The 23188-nt window shown below is 37.1% G+C and overlaps 2 protein-coding genes across 2 annotated transcripts; both read right to left on the minus strand.

Annotated features, from left to right (window-relative positions):
* Positions 1 to 1280: 1280 nt before the first annotated feature.
* On the minus strand, positions 1281 to 5152 carry LOC106095655 (zinc finger protein 37). Its single transcript, XM_013262938.2, has 2 exons — positions 4656 to 5152; positions 1281 to 3322 (listed from the first exon to the last, which is right to left on the minus strand). The coding sequence occupies exons 1-2, from the start codon at positions 5076 to 5078 to the stop codon at positions 1592 to 1594; spliced, it is 2154 nt and encodes a 717-aa protein (XP_013118392.2). The 5' UTR covers positions 5079 to 5152; the 3' UTR covers positions 1281 to 1591.
* Positions 5153 to 11936: 6784 nt separating this feature from the next.
* Positions 11937 to 18061, minus strand: LOC106095658 (zinc finger protein 93). Its single transcript, XM_013262942.2, has 2 exons — positions 17602 to 18061; positions 11937 to 13183 (listed from the first exon to the last, which is right to left on the minus strand). Exons 1-2 carry the CDS (start codon positions 17947 to 17949, stop codon positions 11960 to 11962), a joined length of 1572 nt encoding a protein of 523 aa, XP_013118396.2. The 5' UTR covers positions 17950 to 18061; the 3' UTR covers positions 11937 to 11959.
* Positions 18062 to 23188: the final 5127 nt, after the last annotated feature.

The raw sequence follows: 23188 nt of genomic DNA on the forward strand, positions 1-23188 counted from the left end.
CATGTTATATCTAATTCCGACTTAACAGAAATCGTTATCTGTTTTTTCAAAACGATTCATCTTTTGTTGTTAATGTAAGAGCTGGAATGTTTAAATCTATCATAATTTACAACAAATTTTATATAACAGTGGTATAACATCCATTAAATTTTCAAATGACCGAATCCGATTATGGTGGATGGCGCAATAAATAATTAAAATCTTTCTTCGACTTTTCACTAATGATGTAGCTCAGTGGCACACCGTTACAACTCAACTGTAAATAAAAATATCATTATCAGTTTGGGTCAAAACTTGAATCGCTGTTGTCGTACCCACATTTCCATGTGGAGGTGGCGATTCTCTTCCAGCTCTTGTAGGTGAGCAAGCTCGTTCTGGTCCAAAGGACCGATCGCCGCGGGAAAAGGGTGGCCATTGGTCATCTAAAGGCGCCAATAACTCGCCTTGTCATATCGAGCGTCGTAGGCACTCAGTATTTGTGCAAGAGTCGGTGCCACCCGGCCTCTCACTGATACTCTCCGCTCGATACGGTTGATTGTCCGGGACTGCCGTTGCAGCTACTCCATATGGAGCAGTCCACTATCCGCAACCCGCGCCCGGTAGCTCACAGCTAAGATTCTCGTGACAGCAATAATATTGGGTTGCCCAAAAAGTAATTGCGGATTTTTCATATTCACAGCTTGTGACTCTGTAATTGCATTCTTTCTTCTGTCAAGTATCAGCTGTTACTTTTAGCTTGCTTTAGAAAAAAAGTATATTTGATTAAAGTTCATTCTAAGTTTTATTAAAAATGCATTTACTTTCTTTTAAAAAATCCGCAATTACTTTTTGGGCAACCCAATACTACACAGATCGGACCCTAATGTTCCAGCCTGTGTGGTGCTCCCAGCTATCCCGTGCCGGTATGAATCGTACAGTATCAATGAATATTATGGATTGATCTTGGATAACAACTCAACTATAGTTGCGTCGCCACGAAATAAAACTATGAAGCAATCTTTTTTGTGAACATTTTTATCAGTGTTTTTTCAATATCAATGTTTAAAACATTCAGCTACTAACCATATTGTAAAAAGTATGCAATACAGTGAAGAAACGGAAATTTATATAACAAATTTTCCCTGTGGCAACGCAACGAAGTTGAGTTGCAATCCATAATTTAGCCGTTAGGTCTCCCTCGAAACTTTGATTTTTAATCACAACTGATTTTAAGTCGGTTAAAAATACCATTTTTATGTTGAGATTTGAAAAAAACTGATCAAAGTTTATTATTAGCTTATTAAAATATTGTACAAAACGTAAACTTATTACGATACGCAGTGTTAAAAATTCATACCGTCGAATTTTATCTATAATTACAGTAAGCATAATTTTTGTATTTTTCCGATGAGATTTTTCGGTTCTTGACCAAAACGATTGACAACTAAATAAAAATAAATAAATTCTAATAGAATTTAATTGATGTCCAATTTATAATGGAGCAATGGACAACTTAAGACAAACATTGCTAAAAATTGAATTATCTTCTTAAAAACATTATATACACAAAGAATGTCGAACATATATACACCCTAATGTATACATATCATTCTTAATTAAGGCCTAAGGCATCTCCATCCATTACATTTTCATTGCCTTGCATTAAGGTGTTTATAAAATTTCGATTGGCAATTGCTGCTGCAGCAGCAGCCGCGGCTGCTCCATCAGGTTCTTGGTTTATATTGCCGTTATTGCTAGTATTACTACTATTTGCTTTATTGTGTATTTTACGGTGATTTTTTAGACAAGTTGGTTGTCGGTACGCCTGACCGCATATATCACATACGTAAGGCTTTTCTCCAGTATGTATGTAAACATGGTGACGCAAAGTTTTTCTCGATGCAAAACTTTCGCTGCAGTGTGAACATTGAAATGGTTTTAACTTTTGGTGGACGGCCTTAATGTGCGCCTCTACTTGATACTTGCGCACAAATTCTCGTCCGCAAAATTTGCACGCGGTCTTGTCTTCGGAATGTACCAGCATATGTTGATCCAACATGAACTTCTTGGCAACGCGTCTGCCACAAATTTTGCACTCATACTTTTTATCGTCGGCATGTATGCGAAGTTTATGATATTTTAGTGTATATTGCGAGTTAAAGGACTTTTTACAGATTTCACATTCTAAACGTTCCTTTATAATTTCTTTTTGCTTCAAATCATCTTCAGTGGGATGACGAGTTCTCATGTGATATCGCAAATTTGACGTTTGTTTGAATGTAGCTCCACATTGTTCACACACAAATCTGGTGGGTACCTCACTCATAAGATGCTTAACACGAACATGACGCTGTAATGTGATGTAACTGGTGTATTTCTTATCGCAACCGGGTATTTTACAGCTATACGCCTCTTCTTGGCGCTCATGGGTTTCCCGCATGTGAGTCGATAAGCCTCCCATAAACGAATACGACTTGTCACATAGCTCGCATTTGTAAGCTCTTTTCTCTCCTTGATGTATTTTCCGAACATGAGCATCGAGTGTTACTTTGTGGGCGAATCTACGGTTGCATTGATCACATTTATGGCTATTGGTAAGACCTTTTTTACGTCCACTGGCCGCCGATCGTTTGCCAGGCGAAAAGGAAGACTTTTGTTTTTTCTCAGTTTTTACTTCAAAATCGGATTCTGATGATATACTATCGGATTCCAATTCAGTTTTATAATCATCCAAATCTTTGAATTCACTTTCGTGCATATCATCTGTATCATTGGGAGATTTTTTTATTTCTCCACTTTTTCTCATGGATTCTAGTACAAAGTCTGAATCGGAATCAGCATTTTCCTCCTCATATTCCTCCCCAGGTTCGCTTTTTGGGGCTTTTTTCATAGTTTTCTTTAGAACTTTGCGGGAATTTTGTATCTTCTTGCTTAATACTTCATTGTCAGAGCTATCATTGTCATCGTTCGTATGGAAATCCATATGTTGCCAGTCTTCATAGTCTTCATCAAGTTCTTTTACCTTAACTTCACAGGCGATTTCATTGTCTTTATCCGAATTTTCCAACAAATTCGCTTGAAAGTGATCTTTTTCCCTGTCTGCCACATCATCTTTGTTATCATGCCCACTTTTTTCGCTTGCTTTTATGCGTTTTCTTTTTCTGTTAGATTTGTTATGATTTTCTGGCAAAGATGAATCCTCTTTTCGTTTTGTCTTCCTACATTTACGTTTATTTCCATCAATTTCAGTTTGAAACGGATCGGGATCCATATTGTTAATAACATTGTCGCTTTCGACTCCGTCCAATAAAATGGCTTCAGTTTCCATTAAGGAATCTTTAAGCTGTAATAGATTGACAAAGATATAATTAATTGAAGGTGATGGGAAAATTTAATTGAAATGTAGAGAAAACAAGTAAAAATGTGATTTAGAGTTAGCATGCACAATTTTATATACATATTATCTTATCAAATACAATTAGCACAAGAACTCATCTCTATAGATATTCAAAAACTAAACTTGGAAAGTCGTTTTACGTGGAAGCTGTACCAGATTATGGACAGATTTTACCGACATATCCTTGCAAGCCTTCATTTCTTTGGGATCAGACCACCTCCCCATAATTCTCACCATGGACCGACCACTCGACTTCATAACCTCTGAGCGCCGGACGTTTACCAATCCAAAGAAGGCCGATTGGGTCGGCTTCAGAGAGTACACCAATCGCTGCTTCAGTTAACTGTCACCCCCCTCGAATGTGTTAGTAGCCCAGAGGAAATTCCGATACATAATTAACTCAGCAGCCGCTCGCTTTCTACCAGCCGTTCGAATACCCCAATGCGGCCCAATTTTCCGGCGCAGGCAGTGGTACTCGCGGATGAGCGTGATGAGATTCGTTGCATAGAACCCACTAACCCTAGAATCAGCATGCTGAATATGTAAATAAAAAGGATTGTCAACGAACTTGGCTGGAACACTTTGAGCAATGTAACTTAGCAACCGGTTAAGGCAAGCTGTGATCTACTGTTATGCCAATCTCGAACACCGGTAGACGGGATGATGGGCCACGGCCACTTTTGGAGACGTAACTGTGACTGATGCGAAGAGATGAACAAGGTTGTTCAACCGTCGATTTATAGTGCATCCCGAGAGTGACAGGGCTAGGAGAGCCATTTGTCGTATCCGTGGTCTCCGAGCCGATGGACAACCATCATAATGTACCGTGGGCGATGTTACAAAAGTCATCCGTTCCATCCAATCATCATCCAAGGCGTTGGGCCCCGAAGAAATTTCTACACTAATGCTTAAGAATCTGTATCTACCTGGAGTTGAGTATATGGTGTTCTACTCATTGGTAATTAGAAAGTTGGCGCATTGACAATACCAAACTGTCGACATCGATAGGGCTAGCTTTCGTTGTTCAAGAGTTAGTGTGTTTTTATCCGACATACGGAAGGACGTCAGACATTAACATTTCTAGGTGTTACAAATGGAACGACAGGTTTAGTATACCACTTTTATATGGTGAAGGAGCTCACCGTAGGCTTCCTTTCCGCAAAGAGAAGTGAAGCTTAGTGAAGTAAGCATAGTAGGAAAGCATTGGGGTCATTTATAAGCCACATTTATACTATGCTCAACCACTTTGGGGGACTTTAAAAAAAGTTTAATTACTCACCAGCAAATTGAATATATCATTTTCGGCTTCTTTTCCCGTCTTCAATTGTACTTGTAAGGCCTTACAAGGCATGGATACTCCATTATCATCCAATTCGATTTTACATTCGTCGGTACCACGAAAAACTCGGAACAGCTTTTCAGCACTATCTAGGGCTTTATTGCGGAATGCCTCAAAATGTTGCAATTGTCTCATACAACTGATGCACACACTGGCTGGGTAGTCTTTATCCTGATTTGTCTCCTCATCACCTTCAATACCCACATATTTGTCCAAAAGATCCCTCAATTCAGGATTGGAATTAACACAAACGAAATTTTTTCCCGAGTCGACATCCTCCAGATTTACTTCGTTTTTGATTAATTTGCTTAGGCATGTGCGACAGCGTTCCTTAGCATTGATCTTTGTTAAAGCCGACGACATTTTTTTCTCTTATAATTTACATAAAAATTGGATTTACAAAAAGTTTGGACACACAGCACACAATAAACATAGTAACATATGTTTTTTGGTTGATTTTGGTAGAGACCTAATAGAAAGCGCAAGCGTTGGGCGGTAATTAGTAGCGGACGGATAAGCTGGTATCAGACTGTATGTTTTTTTTCGATTAAAGCGTGCCGTGATTCTTCTTTTCAGCCTAGTATTGTCTTCCACTAAACTGTTGTTAAAATGCATTATAAAAAAAGGTGTAGAAAAAATGCGAACACATTCCGTAGGAGTGGTACAGAGTTCCTTAAACAAAATTGTAGCCACATGTTGCTGCCCCAATACAAATTTCGCTTCCATCAATTGCGAATGTTATTAAATGCTGAAGAAAACCCCGTTTACACTGTTCTTTAAGTCCGGATTTAATGGCTAGATCATCTGTTTTTCCTTATAAAATCAGCTGACGAGAGCCTTAAATCCGGATTTAATGAGCAGTGTCAAGGCGGATTTAATAGGGTGGTCTCTAGATTTGACGATATTAGGATGTCAAATTTTTGTTTGTATTCTCTTTGTTGTTATCTTCTCTCTCTAATATTCTCTGCTCATTTACGCTTACGTATACACAAATTATACAAATTTCTTTGTGCGTTTTGGCACAACGTCGATCAGCTTGACGACAAGATAACAGATTTCTCCTTATGATTTGTGGTTTAAATGAGACCACATTTAATTGTTTCGTCTTTGATCTGTCTTTTTGTTAATGATGTTATCTTTGGTGTATCTTGTTGTTTGTTTTCTGGCGATGAATGGAGTCCGTTGGAATTCGCAACAATTTAGTAGGCATTTTGAATGCGAATAAGCTCAATACATGTCTTAAGATAAAAACATATAGTGTGATAGCAGCCACATATTTTTAAGTGAGTTTGTGTACTCATAAATGTGTGCGTACTTAAAATTTGTGCAAATTTGCACAAAATGTTACTGGAAGTCATTCGTTATTTGCCAGCAGAAGAGTGCGCGAGATAGAGCACAATTTTGAGTGTTTGTTAATTTCTACTGGAGATTTTTTCCCAGCAGAAATTTGCAGCATCGAACAGATGTTTAATTCAAATAAATAGCAAAAGAGTAAAGGCTATTCTAACTCTCGTCGTCGTTTACGTACTTTATTTGCCAGCAGAGAGGGAGAGTGCGTGAGAGCAAACTAAATTTTGATAGTTCGCTAATTGAGAGCTTGCAAATTTCTATTGGCGGTTCTTTTTGCAGCATCGAACTGCTGTTTTATGAAAACCATCTTTTTAATTTAAATAAATAACAAAAGAGACTAAGGGTTGTTCTTACTCTTCTGCAAATTTATACTGGAAACTTACGCGAACAGAGCTTTTATGTGGAGGAAGCGATCCTCGTCAAGCTCTTATAAGTGAGCAAGCTGGCACCGGTCCGTAGGACCTATCGTCGCAAGAACGTTATGGCATTTGGATATTTAAAAATATACATTCGCAAAAAGTGGCAACCTTCTTTTTCTCCATATGTTAAAAGTTTAGTGAATTTGAAAGTGTTGACAAAATTGGTCATTTTTTTATTCTACATTTATTTACCTCAATCCAACCCATATTAGCTTTGGCTCATAAAGGTAAGTATTACAATAAGGAATATTTGGTAACTGAAATTTGTAGTCCGATAGGATTGAAATCTATCGATCTTTAGATACTCGTTATTAGAGGGCTGACTGTGTCAAGAGTGTATTAACCCTAATTCAAAGCTTTATTACAGATAATAAAGTTATTATATAGTTATTATTAATAGTTAGGATCTATATCCATATCTGAACCAAATTCGATCAAAATCCAGAGTAGTGGTGTAGGGTATAAAAAAAAACTATATAACTATAGCTGATATAGCCGTAGTGGCAGCCGGTTGTACGTACCTATGGAGTCCTTCAGCGGCAAGGGCTGCCGCCTCAGTGTACATCACGCTGCTATAATAACAATATTCCTGTATTGGTCCCAACTGGATGACCATGTACGTCAATGTGTTAATGAGGCTAGCAAGTCCGCCTTTGGCGTTGAATTCCAAGGTTCGAATCCTGGAGAGAACATTAAAAACATTTATTAATGGTTGTTGTACCCTCACCAATACTGATAAATTTTGTGGGCTCTTTAGCCATGTAAAACTTTAATACTACATAATTTCGCATTGCGGCACGTAACCTTGTCATTGAGCTAAATCTTGAATCGGATAGTACCCCTTTACATGCGCAAAAATCCTCTTTCTTTTGTAATTGATTGTTCGTGGGAGAATTTGCATTTGCTGATGATCATCCAAGCTTTGAAGTATTATTTAAAGAAAGGGGTCATCGCCAGCAGAAATCCTTGTAATTAGTGAAGTGAAGAGAATGGCAATGGTAGTATGTGCAGATTTAAACTAGGCAACTTGCACATTCCTGGTGCACTAAACTGCGGATATGTGCAAGCTCATACATACTTTGATGTAAGGCTCTAAGGTCAACAGCTAATTACAAATTAGGGTCATTGGACGCTCCAAGACTATGTAACCCAAAATTTGAAAACATTCGCAATGCTACATGACCGCCTTCAATCAAACAACGTCAAAACGAATTTGATCATCTGCTGATAGATGGATGGTTTTCATACAGCGTGTTCGAGGTGCGATTGTTCTGAGAAGCGAATGTCGATTTGGTTCATAACATGCTGTAGCAACGTTTGAAACACCTCTAAGCCGCGGCAAGAATGTAAAATTTTACAATGCATGGATTCTGGATGTTGGATAGCAGCAAACGCAATAGACGAGCGTACAGGTGTCAAGAAAGCATTCTTTGTCGAAAGTACGCCATACAAAGCAACCATGCAACAAGAGCAACAAGCCAAACGAAGGACAATATCGAAAATTTTACCAAAAAATTAAGAATCATGCATATGGATTGGTACAGGCACAATCATCCTGCAGACATAAACAGGAAATTTGGTAGAAGGAGCGAAGTCAGTAGCAACGCGCCAGATGAAGGAAAGGTATCGGGAGAAAAGGAGAGAGCAAAAAGTCTCTTCCGCAAGAAGAAGAAGGTAATGGGAAGGCGTGAGTGGAGCGAATCGAGATGTTCAGGAGCCAGAATGAAGTTCCAAAATTCTACCAAAGAATTTAACATCAAACCGATGGCCATGGTATAGGCACATGCTCTTGCAGAGAAAAAGAAGGAAATCTGAGAATTAAAACATAGAGTGTGCTGAGGATATGGGAAGAACAATTTTTCAAGCTACTGGTATCTGATGATGGTTATCATGAGTATACGCCAGAACCAATCCCTGATGATATAGAATGTGTACTAACTATTTAGAGCGAGATGCATGTGGCAGTAAAACCCCAATTATACTGCTCATTAAAGCCGGATTTAAGGCTTTCGTCAGCTGATTTTATAAAGGAAAAACAGATGATCGAGCCATTAAATACGTTTTTAAGGAGCAGTGTAAACGAGTTAAAAAACAATATGACAGCAGGATCCGTTGGGTTACCGGCTGAACTGTTTACTACCGGAGGCTACACGCTAATGAGGCATATCCTCCAGCTCGTTAGCGCAATCTGGCTAGAACCATTAAGTTAACGAAATAATAATAATAAAACACTACCAGTGTGACTTTAAACATGGTAAATCCACCATAGATCAGATATTTACACTGCGCCAAATGCCGAGAAGGACAAATAAAAACCTACCACCTATCTCTTCGTTGACTAAAAAGCCGCCTTTGACAGCCCTATACGTTCAAAGGTATTTCAAGCCATGTCTGAGTTTGATATTACTGACACAACTTTGCTGGATGACGCTTGCTGATAGATACTGGTCAGTCATCTGCTTGCTTATTTCAAAACTGGTGTCATTCGTGTCGATTACGGTGGTTTCGAGGTAGATTAATTTGCTGGCTATCTCAAAGTTGTAGTTCCAAACTTTCTCCAATTTCTTTATCTGCTCGAGTTTACCGGGGTTTGTATGTTGCCCAAAAAGTAATTGCGGATTTTTTAAAAGAAAGTAAATGAATTTTTAATAAAACTTAGAATGAACTTTAATCAAATATACTTTTTTACACTTTTTTTCTAAAGCAAGCTAAAAGTAACAGCTGATAACTGACAGAAGAAAGAATGCAATTACAGAGTCACAAGCTGTAAAAAAATTTGTCAACGCCGACTATATGAAAAATCCGCAATTACTTTTTGGGCAACATACAAACCCTGGTAAACTCGAGCAGATAAAGAAATTGGAGAAAGTTGGGAACTACAACTTTGAGATAGTCAGCAACTTAATCTACCTCGGAACCGCCGTAATCGACACGAATGACACCAGTTTTGAAATAAGCAAGCAGATGAGTAGTAAAGCCACCTCTCGACAGACGTACTGTTATATGGATAAGAAGCATAAGTTCTTGCGAAAGCAGATGAGGTGGTACTTGGAGTATTAAAGAGAAAAATCCTTCGTAAAATATATGGACCAGTCTGTGTTAGGGGAAATTTAGGCGTCGTATGAACCACGAGCTATATGTGCTGTATGATGACGATAGCATAGTTAAATGCATTAAAATACAACGTTTGCGTTGGGTAGGTCATGTTGTCAGATTTAATGAAGCAGCTCCAGCAAAGAAGACTTTTGAAGGTGACCATAAAAGAAAACGCAAAAATGGAAGACTAATCCCATGGCAGCCGGTTGTACGTACCGGATCGACTCGATGCAGTTTTTCATCGACAAGGGCTACCGCTTCAGTTTATAACACACTGCTGCAACAACAACAACAACCAAAATTCCGTTCGAATGACTAAGTGGAGAAGAAGCGCAGAAGATCGAGGCGCTTGAACATCAACAGGGGAATAAATTTTCTGTAATGGTCAATTAAAGGAATCTTAAGAAAATTTTGAATAAATTTCCTATAAAAAGCAAATATTTAAAAAATAAGAAAATTTGAGGAATTTTTTGTAAATAGCAAATTTTGATAAAATTTTCTATAAATAGCAAATTTTGACAAATTTCCTATGAATAGGAAATTTTTAAATATTTCTTATAACGAGCAATTTTTGACAAAATTTCCTATAAATAGCAATTTTTGAAAAAAAAATTCCAATAAATAGCATATTTTGACAAAATTTCCTATAAAAATCAAATTTTGACAAAACTTGACAAAATTTCCGAAAATTAGCAAATTTTGACAGAAATTCCGATGGATTTCTTCATCGGCAAGGGCTGCCGCCTCAGTGAACAACACACTGCTACAACAACAACTAAAACTCCGATTGAGTGACCAAGCGACATGTCAGAGATTAGAGAAGAAGCCCAGAAGATCGAGGCGCTTGAACTTCTATTCTACGTTCGGCTAGAGGAATACATTTTCTTTAATGGCAATTAAAGTAACCTGGCTGAAGACCAACAACAATCACCAGAAGACGAATATTTACCAGTGAAACTATTTAAGATTTGTATAAGGGCTCATTGGAAGAACCTATTTGACCGTGTTTAATGCAAAACAAGTTTTCAGACAGGGTGACAAATTACCGCGTATTGCTATGGTCGGCAAATATGTATTTTTGGTGACAAATTACCGCGTTTTGCTATGGTCAACAAATATGTATTTCTGGTTTTACTGTTTTCGTGGTGGGCACTTGGTACCGAAGATGGATATCAAGTTCGTGATCTACTTCCAAATACCTTTCCATAGTGTATGGTCGGTAAATATTTCCGGTTTGGGCGGCCCATTGGGAATTTGCCCCAAAATTATTTTTCTACTCTCTAATAGCTTTAATTTGGGTTCTTTATTGCCATCATTACTAAATACTTAATTTCACATGAACACTCCACTAAGGAACAGGGGATACTTCTCTCATACCAATGAGTGCAGTCCCATTAAAGTTTAAGCTCAATAATAAGGAGCCTCATTTTTTATGCCAAGTCCGAACGGCGAGCCGCATAGCGACACCACTTGTAGAGAAGTTTTAACATGGCAGGATATCTCCCAAATGTAGCCAGCATTAGTAAGGGGATAACTACCGCTAAAAATTTTTCTGATGTTCACACCGTGTTTGGAACCAAAGGGGACATGCTAATCTCTGCATCATGGTGGCCTCCATTGCCATGATTGGTATATATATATCTGGCGGATTGTGGGTTACTATAAGTGTGCGTAAAAATTTTCGCTGGAATCGCACTAACAAAAGGGGAGGGCCTGCTCCTTTCAAATGTCGACAATAAAGAGTTACCCTATTTAACCACGGGTTAACCCAGGATGCACTTATAAGGCGAGTGCATGCGAACAGCTGAGCGCAATTTTTTTATTATTGTTATTTTGATTTTACAGTAAATCTAAATGTCAAAGGCTTGATAACACAGCTGTGATTTTTTGGTAAAATCTTAAAAATATGTTCTATTCGATACGATATTTCACACATAGCGACAAAAGTGTTTATATGAATGAAGTTTGTCTAAAACTACTTTGACATTTCAATTTACGGCATTTGCCACTCAAGGTATTTTCGTTGGGGGTAGAGTTTTGTTGTTGCGCTTATGACGCTACCTCTTAATTGTACCACGGGCTAGGCCTTATTGTTGAAATGAATAAAGACGCCGTAGCTAACAAATATAAACCAGCCCGTTACGCAGAAGACTGGAGGATCAAAAGGCCCTTAGCGTCCAAATAAGTTAGTGTACTATAAATGGATTGGTTTTTGAGTCAATTTTAAGAACATTCTCTTTTAATTAGTTTTATTTATAAAATGTTAAAAGACCTTGTCAGAGATCATTTTGCTTAATGTCGGAAGCTTTCCAAAAATTACCTAATATAAGCACCTAATATGAATTACAAAAGAAAATTTCTGATTAATTTTACATGCATTTATTTGAGAAAATTCTCCAAATTCAAAATATAACGGTCCGTTATATCGTCGTTCATAATTTCCACTGAAATATCCACCTTGGGTGGTTTATGAGTTTTCTGATGGGTTCTCATGGCCGAACGTTGCCGAAATCCTTGACCACATATAGTACAAATAAATGGTTTCTCCCCTGTGTGTATATAACGATGATGTCTTAATGTTGGTGCTGTTCCAAAAGCTTCACCGCATATATCACAAATATGCTTCTTAACTTTCAAATGAACTAAACGCATGTGTCGAACTTTTTCCCCATTAAAAAGGAAACGTACATCACATCCTTGATAATCACATTTTATGCGTTCCGAAGGCTTAAGATGACTACGTTTGTGGACATTGAGTAAAGCAAGCCGACTAAATTCCATACTGCATGTGGTACATTTAAAGGGTTTTACTTTGGCGGTATTATGGACATTCAGTATATGATATTTAAGGTAATAGGGATTTTTAAATGTCTTCGAACATTGGGGACATTTAATTTTCTCAGCAACGGAGTGTTTGTTCTTTATATGTTTTTCGAGCCCATACGGATTATGGCATATAAATCCACATTGTTCACATATACAACTTTTGGAAGGCGCTTGATGCTTAAGTCTCTGATGTGTTTTGAGAGTATCTTTTGTTTTAAATACCCCATTACATTCATCACATTGAAATGTTTGTTTTTCCACGGGCAACTGTGAAGGATCAACTGAGGCATGATTCAGTGTCACATGATCGTTAAGGTTTTTGTAAAACCGATAGGATTTACTGCAATATTTACATTGGTATGCTTTTTTCAAACCTTCATGGATTTGTTTTATATGCCCCTCATATTTATGTAGACCGAAGAAGTATTTCTTGCATGGGTCACAGCGGTAGCGTACTCTTTTAATTTTGATATTTTTTATTTCGTCAATTTTTTCAAGACTTAAGGAAGAAATCATTTTTTCAGTTTTAGATAATTTGCATTTCATTTGTAAGACATTTGCTCCAGTATCTGACACAGTATTAGGGCTAACTGTGTTGTTGGTGCCGTTGTTGCCATTTTCTGGTATTGTCAGTGTACTTATTGGCTTGATGGTCTCTGCAGAAGTTTCACATTCTTTAGGCACAACTTGAGTTTCTCTTAAATCTACTTGGTAAAAGGGTGAAGTGTTACAATTTTCAATTTCCCAAATACTTTCATGATCTGGTTTGTTGTTGCTCTGTAATAAAAAAAAAATAAAAATGAAATTGGAGGTCAAATAAGTTATGGTGGGTGAGCATCAACATGTATCTTTATACATGTTGAGTCCAACAAGCCAAACTATCTGACTAACTTCAAATTTAATTCTATAATACAATACGCTCTTTGTTATGGTTAGACGACTCATTATGCCCTACACCACTACTGTGGTATATTGTATTATAACTTAGTGCATTTGTTTGTAACACCCAGAAGAAAGAGAGATAGGCCCATTGATAAATATACCGATCGACTCAGAATCCATTTCTGATTCGATTTAGCTGTCTGTCCGTCTATCGCAGTTTTCCTCAGATTGTCTTAAAATATGGTACAGGCATGGTTTTTGGCCTAGAGACGAAGCCTATTGAAATTGGAAAAAATCGGTTCAGATTTGGATATATGACCCATATGTATTGGGTTGCCCAAAAAGTAATTGCGGATTTTTCATATAGTCGGCGTTGACAAATTTTTTCACAGCTTGTGACTCTGTGATTGCATTCTTCTTCTGTCAGTTATCAGCTGTTACTTTTAGCTTGCTTTAGAAAAAAAGTGTAAAAAAAGTATATTTGATTAAAGTTCATTCTAAGTTTTATTAAAAATGCATTTACTTTCTTTTAAAAAATCCGCAATTACTTTTTGGGCAACCCAATAGTTCGTCCGATTTGGACTAATATGACAATAACGTGTTCATTTGTTAATCGATTCAACCGAAATTGTGCAGGAAGGGGTTTCTCTTGACTCTCGACATTACTGGTGAATTTCATAGAAACCAGTTCAGATTCAGATGTAGCTTTCATCTATGTATATATATATATATATATATATATATATATATATCGCCCGATTTTCACTCCTAGAGCCACTACAATGCTTTCCTCGACTACTTTCACAAAATCTATAGAGTTTGGTCGAAATCGGTTCAGATTTAGATATAGCTCCCATAAATATTGCAATAAAGTGTACATTTGTTAAACGAATCTCTCTAAATTTGGCAGGAAGCTTTTTCTTATGACTCTTTATGTTACTGCAAGCACATTTATTGGCCAATCTTGCCAAAATTTTGTAAAACGTTTTCGTCAATGACTTCCACAGTTCGTTCGAAATCGTTTCAGAATTATACCCATATATATGTTTGAATCGGACTGCACTCATTGATATGGGGGAATATTGACCCTGTTTCTTAGTAGAATGTTCATGGGCGAATGCAAATACAAGTTTTGGCCATGAACATTCCACTAAGGAACAGGGGCAAACTTCTCACATATCAATGAATGCAGTCCGATTCAAGTTTAAGCTCAATGATAAGGGGCCTCCTTTTTATATCCGAGTCCGAACGGCGTGCCGCAGTGCGACATCTCTTTGGAGAGAAGTTTTACATGGCAGAGTACCTCATAAATGTTGCCAGCATTAGGAGGTGAAAACCACCGATGAAATTTTTTTCTGATGGTCTCGCCAGGATTCCATTTGCCCATGTTCATGGGCAAATTTAGCATATATGTTTGTTAGATTTTGGGTAATTTGCAATAATGCCGTCATTTGTCAACAGTAGTTATTATAGTTTGAATATATATGCTGGAAATGTGATAAGGATTGATCAATAACCAATCCATGAAAACATCCGGCGAGGTCAAAATTTTTTCAAGCTCCCACATTGTATTTATAGGGTAGGTGCAGTATATTATACAGTCGGCACCTCCCGACTTTTGTCTTTCCTTATTGGTTTTCTTATAGTTAATCCATACTGTTTTGTCTTCCTTCTTGTACACTGAGCAAAGTATGCCAAGGTTTCAATCAATAAGTATTCGCTCTTCTATTCAAACGTGCAAAACAAATTGATAAATTAACCGTATCGCCTCTAAACTTAACTAGCTTAGTAAGTAACCCGTCGGCACCTGCTGCCTAACCTTTTTGACCTGTTACTGTCAATTCCTGTATATATGACCAGATTGCATCTTCGTCTCTACGGAAAATTGCATCTTCATCTCATCTGATTTCGCTGTTGACCTATATGATGCGTGCTTACCCTTGAAGACGAAGTCCTTCTTCATCCCTCCTGGCGTATTGAATAAGGTGGTGACAAAATCTAGTTCTGACATCATAAAGCTAAAACTTGAATCCGAAAGCAACCATTGTCATGGGAAAAAACTCTATTCTGTTCGTTTGAAAATTTGTATTGAAAGTTCATTGACCTTATTTGCTAAAAACTAGAAGAATGCCAACAATTTTTCATTGAATAATAGCAGCGTGAACAGTTTTGGTTACATACGAATAGCTTAGTTTAAATTAATTTATGATCAAGGCGTACTTAATAAGGTGGCCGCATCAGCGAATTGCTACAACAAAGCATATTTTTGGGAACTTGTTATGTCAAAATTTCTAAACAGGGCGAAGAAAATTCGATTCGCCCTGACATTTAAAATTTTCGGCAAATTTGCTTCGACCAATCAGAGCAATAAGAAGTTTATTAATTTTTGAGTATCGAGACACACACATATCGAAAAATGTTTAAAATTCCAATTACTGTTATTAGAAGCTTAGCTGCGAGCTACCGGGCGCGTCCACAGGTTGCGGATAGTGGAATGCTCCACACGGAGTAGCCGCAACGGCACTCGCGGACAATCAGTGGTATCGAGCGGAGAGTCTCAGTGAGAGACCGAGCGGCACCGACTCTTGTACAAATGCTGAGTGCCTATGATGCTGGATATGACAAGGCTGGTTTTTGGCGCCTTTAAATAACCAATGGCTACCCTGTTTCCGCGGCGATCGGTCCTTTGAACCGGAAACAACAACAACCCACAAAACCATCAAGATTGCAGTGTTAAATAGTTCTCATAAGGTTCTTGGATATTTGTCGGATTTTCAGGTCATTTGAAAAGGACAGTTAAAGTTTGTTCAGAGTGCATATATTGGGTTGCCCAAAAAGTAATTGCGGATTTTTTAAAAGAAAGTAAATGCATTTTTAATAAAACTTAGAATGAACTTTAATCAAATATACTTTTTTTACACTTTTTTTCTAAAGCAAGCTAAAAGTAACAGCTGATAACTAACAGAAGAAAGAATGCAATTACAGAGTCACAAGCTGTGAAAAAATTTGTCAACGCCGACTATATGAAAAATCCGCAATTACTTTTTGGGCAACTCAATAGTATGCTGCCAAAATACTACGTAACTTGGTATGTTCAGGCGACCTCTATTAGATGTGATGGAGCTGACGATCTCACTATTGAATGTCCTGAATAGCCATTGCAATGTTAGGCCTTGACCTTGCGCTGGTTACATGGCGGAATTAAGCTTAATTTGTGGGAATGAGGAGGAGTCATAGACGGTTGAGCACCTATTGTGAGACTGCACTGAAATTGTGAGAGTAGGTGCAGGGTTATGGCTACACAAAAACCTAAATTATCTTCATGCAATAGTCCTTTCACCATTCTTAACTACTATAGCTTTAAATTGCATATTGGAGGAAGCTTCTCCAGACCGTCTGGCCGTTTTGCCGTGCATGTTGCCTTCTAATCTTCTACATTTTAGTGTCTGGCATTGTACTGACGTTAATTTAACCAGTGTTCTTCTGCGGTTTTTTAATCTTTCGGGGGCTACACAATAGACCTAAGTTCCCTGCAATGGTTCTTTCGCCATTCCTCACTACTATAGCTTTAAATTGCATATTGGAGGGAGCTTCTCCAGGCCAGGCGGTCTGGCCGTTTTGTCATGTATGTTGGCTCCTCATCTTCTTCAATGTCTAGCATTGTACTAATGTAAATTTTATCAGTGTTCTTCTGCGTTTTTTGAATCTTTCGTGGGCTATACAATAGAATGAGTTTGCTATACGCGTGCCAGTATATACTATAAGTTTAAAAACCATAACAGCAACAAACACAATTTATAAAATATTAATTTTGAAGTTTATATTTTTGTACGGCGAATTCAAAAATGAATTGACATCAAATTCTCTCAGCTGGGTTGATGCGGCCACCTGATAAATACGCCTTGTTTATGATTAAATTTTCTATTGTACCTTCAATTTAAAATAAAAAAATTTATTAGTTGTGTAAAAATCTATGTAAAGAAAGGTATACAAACACCTACATATGAATGTTAGCATATATTAACATAAGCCTAACTACCCTTACTTTCACACATAAAATTTTTGTGAGGCTTCTTAGTATGAAATAGGCTGTAAACAAAAGCTTCTTTGTTTTAAATATTGCAATTCCGAGCATAAAATTCAATCGGACATATTGATATGATAGAAATATCCCCCTATTCCATGGAAAATTTTACATTAAAATGCGTGCTTAAAAATTTTACTACCTTCCTACTCCTCTCTTACATTTTACATACAAGTGTAGCTTCATACGTTCTGAGTCGGTAGATCACATTTCATTAATACATACTTACGTGTTCAAAATGATCAGAATTTATTTTGTCCAGTTGTCCTTTTTTTAAAATTCTTTTCAGCTCCTCATTGTTTTCCTTGAGGACTTGAAAGTGAAATTTGGCAAAATCCAACCATTTGCGAAAACAGGTTATGCACATATTAGGCATATTTTCATTTAGCACATCTTCAGCATCCGCCTCATCTTCAGCACCGCCCGAGGCATTTCGCAAACAAACTTGAATTAGTTCTTTTACTTCAGTGTATTGCGAAAATACTATAAATTCAATGGAATCGTTTCCTGTGGCACAAGGACTCAAATTCCTTAAACAAGTTCGGCAATGAAATTTTAACTCATATAAAGTTAACATGTCGTAAAGCTTCCAATACTCCAAAGCAACTAATTAAAAACTAAATCCAATGTCCTTTTTATGACAGCATGAAATGAAGTACCAGGGATGCCAAGTTACAAATTCTGAACGGATATTTGTTTTACAAACTTGCAAAATTCAAAGATATTAGTATTTTTATATCATTTAAAATGAAAACTATATTATAATTTGTTAATCTATCGCAGTGTTTCATTTCTATTGAATTTTTGTTTGATTCTATGATATCTATGATAATCTATGTATGTTTTTAAATTTCATGTTGCTAAATAATTTTCTAGTTTTTTTTTTTTTTAACGAGTAGCAACTCTTTCACCTGTTGATTTTAATTTGTATCATTCACAATAGCAGCATATGGTGAATGGTTTTTGATTAGCCAGACTTTAAACAAGTTGTTTTTGGTCTTTTGAATGCCAACGGAAGCTGCAATAAACACTTAAATGTGCTAAACCGATTTTCTATCATTTCCACAATATGAGATGGTTGAAAGGGAAGCTTAGGGAGGGGAATTTTTCACTTACGCAAATTTATAAAAACGTAATATTTCGTAGACAGATGAACCAATCTCATTTTATTAATATCGATGCCCTAACATCGCCTGCTGATATTAAAATGACAATATCTTATCAATTTCATCAATATAATACATTGGCAATGCGCTTTCATTTAAAAAACTATCTTGACATATATTGGGTTGCCCAAAAAGTAATTGCGGATTTTTTAAAAGAAAGTAAATGCATTTTTAATAAAACTTAGAATGAACTTTAATCAAATATACTTTTTTTACACTTTTTTTCTAAAGCAAGCTAAAAGTAACAGCTGATAACTGACAGAAGAAAGAATGCAATTACGAGTCACAAGCTGTGAAAGAATTTGTCAACGCCGACTATATGAAAAATCCGCAATTACTTTTTGGGCGACCCAATATTTAATAATCTACAAGTTGTTAATATTGTTTATGTCACTAGAAATTTTTTTTTTATTATTTATTGCCTTTATATATTATTTTTACACTTTATATATTTATCTGTGTTGAACTGCGTTCAATTTCATTGATATCTCACATACTGTAATAATAAAATCTTTAATATCTTGTATGTGAAAACAAACAAATATATCCACTCATACGTTAAACAGTCTCCAATACAAAAAGCCATCGAATTCGCTTATTTGCTAAATAATTATTCGCATTTATTATTAACATAACTTATAGTAATAAACAAATTTGTATAAATAATAACGAGTTTCGACTTTATTTATGATTTTAAATGTAGTTTATAAATTTACCATAATTTTTTAGTAATTTAATGACAGCATCAGTATTATTAGAGGTAGTTGTTCGTAGAAGCTCAGCTCAGAAGCATTATTTACCAAAGATTGTAAATTGGGCTCCCAGTTGTAAATGATATGGTTTTACATGTATTTAATACCTCCACATGATCATTTCCATCCATTTCAGCTTCGTCATATTCTTTAAAATCTTTTGCCTGAGTTTCCAAAGACGATAGTTTGTTAAGATTTTGAAGTGGTTTCCAAATCTGTTGCCTGTCTTCAAGGCTATCCTATGACTTTGTATTTTTACATATTTTAATCCTTAATTCCTCTTCATCTATTTCAGCGTCTGTAACATAATGGCTTATCTTTAGGTGGTGTACCATACTTTTGAAATATTTATAAATTTTTTGACAATATGGACATGAATACTGTGCACTTTCATGGAATCTTTTCAAATGATTTTTATAGCCTTTGGATGTGCTAAAATACAGAAGGCATGTCTTACAATGAGTATCCAAAGCAGTATCAATTGGACGATCTTCAAATTCTTCAGTGCTATCTAAACCATTATCGAGTTTCAATAATTTATTACTTGGTGAGTATTGGTCTTGTGTGGCATCCGAACTTTTACTTTTGTCTATAAGCTTATCGTAAAGTTGAACTTGTGGTTTTGTGCGACTTTTATATTTAGGATGTATGTTTTTGGATAATGGATAGTGTTTGAGGGGTTTCGCTACAAGCTTGCCTATATCATCCTCCAAACATTTTGACTGTTTAGTGTTTGTATAAGGCAACTGTTCATTTGGCTCTTCGTTTGCCAGTACAGTAAACTTTCTAAATGTTGCATCTTTAAGTTTATCCGATATTGGTTCATATATCACAGTGTTTTGTTTAGCTACAATAGGGTGGAAAGTAATCGATATACTTTTGGTTGTAGGTAAATTTGCCGGTTTTTTGCCTTGGACTATTCTCTTATAGTTAGTAGAAATATTAACATTTTTAGATTTCTTTAGCTGTATATCATCTTTAACAGGTATAGTAGGAGTTGACGGAATTAAAACTTGTTCGAATTCTAATAGATTTTCCTGGACTTCATATATATCGCTAGGTTCGGTAAATTTGCACTCAGTTACTTCCTGGGCTTGCACAAAATTTGTTTTCTGAAAAAATAAGAAGAAAAAAGATTTATTATGATAAAAAATTACAAATAAAAAAGATTAAAAATTGTTTTACACAAATTGTTAATAAATAGCGGTTACCCTATAAAGGTTATTCCTACGGCAGCGGGAGCCGATGGATTTGCCATCATGCAGTTTGGAACTTTGAGCTCCGACCTTTGTGGCATTCATCGTTATTATGAGAACTTAGTTGAGAGCTATTGGTAGCGTACACAGATTGCGGATAGTAGAATGCTCCATGGAAACACTGAGTAGTGGACAATCGACTGCAATTGCAGATACCTCTTATTTCTATCGATAGAAGAGACTCAGTATCGAGACTGAGTGCAAGGCCGGGTGGCATTGGCTCTTGCCTAAAAACTGGGTGCCTATGATACTCGGCATGAAAAGGGGAGTTATTACCGGGCCCTCAGTCTACAACACCACAACAACTGGGTCCTTGGACCGTTACATCCTTTCTCCCCAGAGGTAGATTGCCAAGTACACTACATCCACATGAAATTTGTCGTTGTTGTAGCAGTATTTTAAACACTGAGGCGGCAGCCCTTGTCGATGAAGAAATCCATCGGGTCAATCCGGAACGTACAACCGGCTGCCATGGTATTGTTCACATGAAAGTTGTTGTTGTAGTAGCAGTTTATTGTGTTCTATCTTTCGTCTGCTTGATTCTGTTGAGTGTCAAGACCCAGAAACTCTGCGACTAAGATTGCGTGCGTCCACAGGGATCTGGGTTTGAGTCGAGTGGGTCTGGCTGGGCAGTTAAACAGGTGACGTGTATTGTGCGGTTCCTGGTTACAATCGGGACATACATCTTGCACGTCGGCATCAATCCTTGCTCTGTAGGATTTGAGGCGGCTGCATCTGCCGGAACGTATTTGAGCCAAAACTACTCTGGTTTGCCGGGGGAGGTCAATTTCTTCAGATGCAATGGGAGGCGGTCCTACTCCAAGGACTACATTCACCCGGTAGCCATTTACCGCATCTGCATGAATGTTGTCTAGACCTGCTTGATATGTTCCTTGATCTAGAGGTTCTCTCTCGGTAATTTCGTCGCAGATGTCAACAATGGGTGGGGGCCTGGTGCCACGATCGTACAATCGTCCGGATATGATAATGGAGGATAGGTAGAGGTTAAACAGTGCCGGAGATATCACCCCACCTTGGGCAACTCCATGTTTCACTAAATTTCACAAATGACTGGCGATCACATAGATAGTTCGGCGGCCACATAGATAATTCGCGATCCAGCGGCCTGGCTGGAGGGACGTGTTGGTGATGTCCTCAAATAATTTGGCATGGCTGACCGTGTCGAATGCCTTTGATAGGTCCAGTGAATGGACCTATCTACTACGAGGCGAGAATGGAAATTCTACGAGGCTCGGCGGAAGTAATGCCTCAAGCGTCTTGGCTACTGGCGAGAGAGGAGAGATCGGTCTGTACGACTCCCCAAACTCGGGTCCTTTCCAGGCTTCAGTAGCGGGATCACTCTGCCCATTTTCCAGACATCGGGAACTATAAGAGTGTTCAAAGACAGGTTGAAGACAGTAGTAAGGTACTCAACTCCAGGTGAATCCAAATTCTTCAACATCAATATAGAAATTCCGTTGGGGCCCAACGCCTTAGATAATTTGGCGCCACGTATGACATTCATAACCTTGCCCACGGTAAATTAAAACCTAAAGTCAATGAGATAATTGGGCCCTATCAATGCGGCTTTAGGCCTGGTAAATCCACACTGGACCAGATATTCACGCTGCGCCAATAATTGGAGATAAAACGAAATGGATGGTATCAACTCCCAAAACGCCCTGTACAACCAATAAGAAAGGAAAATGAAGAACGCTGGGTACCACAAATTTGAGATAGTCAGCTGATGAGGCAGTGCTTGGAGTATTTGAGAGAAATTTTTTTCGTAAAATATATGGATCAGTTTGCTATAATGGAGAAGCTGTATGAGCTGTATGACGACGATAGCATAGTTACACGCATCAAAATACAACGGCAATAAAAGTAATTAGGCATAATTAATTCTAGTGTAATATGATGGCGCGATTGTGTTGGTGCGGAAAGTTTGCGGTAAATATGTTTAAGTAAAATACGTTAAGTTGAAGTTTTTCACAACAGAGTACTCTACTTTACAAAAAGCCTATTTTTTTACTTACAAGTATATGTCTCACAGCATCATCGTTCTTGAGTGCTAGCTCGCAGTGCGAAGATATACAGCGGTCAAAAAAAGTATTCATCATTCAATGTTTTTTTTTTAATAAGTCTACAAAAGACAATTGGAATAAAAACATATTAAACTAATGATGCAGTAGTGCTTGTGTGATATATATGTACACAATTTCATTGTTTTTAAAGAAAAAAATAGTATTTTTTGGAACAAAAAGGGCCATTTTACAGCTGAACACAAAAAATTAAACAAAAAAAGTATTCATCATTGCAAAAAAACAAAAAAATAAATAACATAATTTAAAAAAATTAATACTTTGTTATTCGACCACCGCGTCTTATTACTTCTTTTAAACGGTTTGACATCGATTGGACTAATTTAGCGGTTATATTTTGGTCTATATTAGTCCATTCCTCCATTATCACCTGTTGCATTTGACTCTTGCTCGAAAAATTGCGCGTTCTCAATTTGCGTTCGAGATGTTCCCAAAAATGTTCAATTGGGTTCAAGTCGGGACTTTGAGGAGGAGTTTTAATGACTTTGGGGCAGTTATACAGCATCCACATCTTGGTATTTAAAGCAGAATGTTTGGGGT

This window comes from Stomoxys calcitrans, chromosome 4, assembly GCF_963082655.1.
Source record: "Stomoxys calcitrans chromosome 4, idStoCalc2.1, whole genome shotgun sequence".
Lineage (NCBI taxonomy): Eukaryota > Metazoa > Arthropoda > Insecta > Diptera > Muscidae > Stomoxys > Stomoxys calcitrans.

What these genes read in the sequence shown, in the direction of transcription:
- LOC106095658 (XM_013262942.2), bottom strand. Translation starts at nt 17,949, where the DNA reads ATGTTAACTTTATATGAGTTAAAATTTCATTGCCGAACTTGTTTAAGG. An exon ending in ATTCTGATCATTTTGAACAC is followed by an intron (nt 13,184 to 17,601) that starts GTAAGTATGTAT and finishes TTTTTATTACAG; the next exon opens with AGCAACAACAAACCAGATCA.
- LOC106095655 (XM_013262938.2), bottom strand. Translation starts at nt 5,078, where the DNA reads ATGTCGTCGGCTTTAACAAAGATCAATGCTAAGGAACGCTGTCGCACA. An exon ending in ATGATATATTCAATTTGCTG is followed by an intron (nt 3,323 to 4,655) that starts GTGAGTAATTAA and finishes AATCTATTACAG; the next exon opens with CTTAAAGATTCCTTAATGGA.